The sequence below is a fragment of the Loa loa genome (assembly GCF_000183805.2).
Source record: "Loa loa unplaced genomic scaffold supercont3.581, whole genome shotgun sequence".
Lineage (NCBI taxonomy): Eukaryota > Metazoa > Nematoda > Chromadorea > Rhabditida > Onchocercidae > Loa > Loa loa.
This window is the reverse complement of record NW_018108761.1, coordinates 20,501-24,903: the sequence shown is the minus strand read 5'-3', so window position 1 is coordinate 24,903 and position 4,403 is coordinate 20,501. Positions and strand designations below refer to the sequence as shown.

At 34.2% G+C, this 4,403-nt stretch overlaps 1 protein-coding gene across 1 annotated transcript; it reads right to left on the bottom strand.

The window, feature by feature from the left end:
- Nucleotides 1–1,016: 1,016 nt before the first annotated feature.
- Nucleotides 1,017–4,111, bottom strand: LOAG_13003 (hypothetical protein; the record flags this gene model as incomplete). The annotated part of the gene is made up of 10 exons (XM_003148513.1): nt 1,017–1,089; nt 1,157–1,354; nt 1,454–1,726; nt 1,897–2,019; nt 2,120–2,185; nt 2,326–2,784; nt 3,054–3,143; nt 3,254–3,334; nt 3,821–3,904; nt 4,028–4,111. Coding segments are annotated over 10 exons (1,530 nt in total), but the record flags the coding sequence as incomplete, so codon positions are not given.
- Between the last annotated feature and the right edge of the window lie 292 nt (nt 4,112–4,403).

Genomic DNA, 4,403 nt, shown 5'->3' with positions numbered 1-4,403 from the left:
GAGAGAGAGACATAAAACCAAAGATGTCCTCATTTGCTAAACTACTGTTTCTCTTTTAAGGAGATGAAGGAGAAGAGAATGGGAACGGGAAAAGGGAAGGGAGAGAGAGAGGGAAAAGAAAAAGACCTTTCAGTGAAATAGAAAAAAAAACCATAACCGTAATTTGAACCATAAATGCAATAATACAATGCATTTTCATGCATGGTGAAATCAAGTGCACCTTTCCTAAATGTTTGCATTGCATTAAATGAGTACCAATAACTATCTGATATGATAAAAGGAAAGGAAAATGATAAATGAAGAAAATGAGACTGAAGAAATTCTTAAATACGACAACTAAAAGCAGAAATAATAGGAAATGATATTTTGATCAGATGAAGATGAAAGATAATGAAGATTAAATTATTGGAAAGGGACTAATCTGTTGCAAAAAAGGGATGAGTGTGCATTATTCGGAACAGAAAGAAAAAAATGGTAGCGGGTACTATCTGTTAATAGAAAGAATGGGAAAAGGCGGAAAAAAGAGGTAAAGGGTCATGGAGTACTGTTTGAAATAAAATGAAAGAGAAAAGAATGATAAACCTCGAATAAAATAAAGATAAACCGATGAGACTGAAGGGCGGATTAGAATGAAAGATCATGATGCATCCTAAAACAGCTTACATTTTGCAATCTTCTTTTCGAATCGAGTTTTCACTCCTCCAAAACTCAGCATTCGAAGCTCTGCAAATATAATTCATTTAAAACCAATGGGAGATCATCATAAGACATTTTAGAGTTTCATTTTCTTTCGCTTAACTATTATCACTTTATTCGATCATAAAATAATGATATAGTAAGACTTAATCCCGACCTAATCTCAAGTGTTGCTAAACATATGGATGACAGTGGTAGCTCCAATTTTACAACTACAAAAAGTACTTTACTCTGCTTGGATATCAGCCGGTAGAATCACTGGAGGTTGCTACAAAAACTTCAGATATACAGAAAAATTAAACATTCAAATGAAAACTTACTCCAATTGCCTTTCTTCTTAATCTGAAGATGCGTTCCATGTCCAGCAGAATGCTCAGCATGTTGCCCATTTTTCTACAACATGACAAAATCATACTGCGGATCATGAAAATACAAAATTGTTGAAAGTTACTAAAATTACCTTCACCATGTTTACAGTTTTTTCCATGATCGAACATGCAGTTGTTACGTTTAGGCTTTCATCGCTTTTAAAATCTTTCGCATGTGCAATTGAAACCACTGTTTGTGTAGCAGCGCCTTTTCGCATCGGAGTGCTACAAAATTCCTGCTTCAGGTTGTCGCAAAATGCCTCAACGTCACTGATCTGCTTTTCAAGTTTCTAAAGCATATTCATTTGAAACAATTTAGAATTTAATTCACTTTGCATTGCAAATCAGGAAATGTAGATCGAAATTAAAGCAAAGTAATCAAACAGTACCATATGTTGACCGCTCAGATAATCAACGTAAGCGCAAGTTGTTTTCAGCTTCAACTGCTCAGATTTCATGTTCTCTGATTCGTCTTTGTGTTCCTCGTTCAGCACTTTGATGTCATGACGGAATTCGTCGAATGTTTCGAAAAGCGTTTCAAGCTTGACATTGATATCTTCGATTTCCTTTTTGATCTTTTCAAGGTCCGAGTTCTTGCCATTAATGCTAGCAATCATTCCCATCAAATGATCCATACGCTTCGCTAAGTTGTTATCAGCTTTCTGAAAAACACTAGGAAGCAATTTTTCGAGAAATCAATTTCAAATTTCAATTTTGGCCTAGTATCCAATGAATTAGTAAAATACTCTTCAAGAATAAGATATACTGGAAATATTTCTTAATTCGAAACTTGGATTTTCAGAATTTTAATGTTAAATGTTATAATCGTTACCTGTTCAGCAATGTCCAGATGATTGATAATTTTCAAAATCATTTCATAAAGTCCCTTCGATTGATTTTCCTGAAACTTTTTCAACACGAAGTGCATTTCCTCACCCATTTCATTCTTGAAATCCTGAAATTATCAAATATTGTAATAAAATAAAAATCTAACTTCATATTACTTATATAAGAAAACATAATAATAACAAAATATGATATAAAAAGTACTCTACCATTAAAGCTTTGTCGAGATTCCCTGGATATTCCTGCGTAACGTTGTCTTCCGGTGGAGTCGTCTGCTGAATTTTTTTAGCATAAAAATAGAACTTTTTCTTTTTTGCTTTTACTCGAGAAATCTTCATGATTTGATTTAATCTCATCCATATTTCATCAGAGTTTCATAGTTAATCTGTTTCATATTTCAACAAGAAAAGCATACCATTTCCATTTCCACGTTCCTTTCTTCCAGGAAAACTATAAGCCGTTCAGCCAAAGGGCGAAGATGAGGATCGTCAGCCAGGATAGCTTTTGCTGCCGCTTCGAATCCATCCAGAGCATAACGAACGTTCTCTTCACCCATCCATGTGAGATCTGAGTCAACTGCTTCCATTCTGAACTTCTCAGTGATTATCTTGAGTCGTTTCTTTAGCTGTCGATAGAATTCTTTTGGATCCATTGGTCCAGATTTCGCATTGTTGAGGTCAGTAAGAGCTCTGTCAAGTTGTTCACGAAGTCCCGTATTATCAATATACGTCTTCTCAACCAGTGCTTCAAGTTGAGAAACTTTAGCCTGGCTTGCACAATACATCTGTTCCGCTGCCATTAAATTCTCATCTGCAGAACGCATTAATTCCACTTTCTGTTTTTCGAGCTCTTCCACCGATTTCAGTTGCAGATTCTAAATGAATATACAGTACTTTCTTAAGTTTCTACGATATGAAAAAAGTGGAAAAAACAAAATCCTAAAAACAGTAATGAATTAAATCTAAACTTAACCTTCTTCACATTATTTATTCAAACCTTCCTAAAGGTCGAAAATAATATGAATTCTTTTCTTTCCGCCTGAGAACCTTCCATTTTTACCTTATTACTTTTCGCTCCTTAGTTACACCTATCATAATTTTCTAAGTCTGCCTATAAATTACATAAACTTATTTGAATGTATACTTCAATAGTCCCCAACAGATCTGCATTTTCTCTCTCTTTCTGTGCCAATAACACTTGCAACGATTCGATCTTCTTCTCAGCTTGAGCAAGCTAAAATTTTGAATATCTTCACAAACACAAATTTTACTTTCTTACTAACGAATTAAAAAATTTCAATTATAATTCATGCACTGTTAGTTTTTGAGTAAAGTAATGTCAACCGTCTGGCGCATCGCTTCAAATGCTGTGAGTTGAACAGCCGTATCCTTCTGAACAGCTTCAAGCTTTTTCTCGAATTCGCCCTACAACAAAAATCCAACCCTCGCATTTCAGATCAAACTATGCTTTTGAAATCAACATGGTAAATTTCGTTTTGTACTTCCACACGTGGAATTGTCCTCAATCTTATGCGATGCATTCCATTAAACGAATGCCTCCTTCGTAAGATGTCGTCGGTTATTACACTCGATAGAACTCATCCTTTGGCTTCTTTTTTTTCCTCTCTCTCTCTTTTACAGTGCTGTTTAATTAGAAACGGTATTTGCATTTGTTTAATTAGAAACGGTATTTGCATTGAAGAAAAGCTTGAGCTTTTCCATATCCATCACTCCATTACCTAATGCCTAACCCTACATGAATATATGAATTGATCTTTAGCATAATATTTTAGAAACTAAATTTTTGACAAAACTTATTGAAATTGCTAAAAGCCTATGGCTGTCGTTATTCTTTAGCTTTTCTTTTCTTTTTTTTTTGTCTTCCTAATCAAATGCTATTTTATGACTTACGCAAATTAATTGCCATTCATACTCACTACCACTGCTGTCCATCTGTGTAGCATTCGAATCTCGTTCGAAATCAGTATTACCATCCTGAAAACAGTGAGTACAATAGCACACATCATTTGGCTTGTAAGTACAGTAGCTCGAAAGGAAAAAAAAATCCATCCAACATATCTGCAAACCCCTAATATTAATTACCTTAATATTAATTACCTCATCATCCCTTGCCGTTATCACCTCTTCGTCACCATCTACTTCACTTGCCTGAAAAATTTGCTGATTTGCTTCAGCATACATCATCCTAAATTTTTTATAACATTTCATCAATAACTCGTTTTTTTTTCGAATATGCTGTCTTAATTCGTAAGGAGAATTATCTTATGACTTATTACGAGTTATTTTTACAAGACAAACATACTTTTACTGAGCTAAAAATTTGCAAATATTTTTGAAACAATCCCAAAAAAAAAGCTATTTAAATAATAGTGATAAGTTATCACACTTACAGTTGATAAGCGAGATGTTTGTCCAGATGTTATAGTGTCGTCAGTATGTTCCGGTTCCTAAAACTTTACTCGACCAAAGAGGA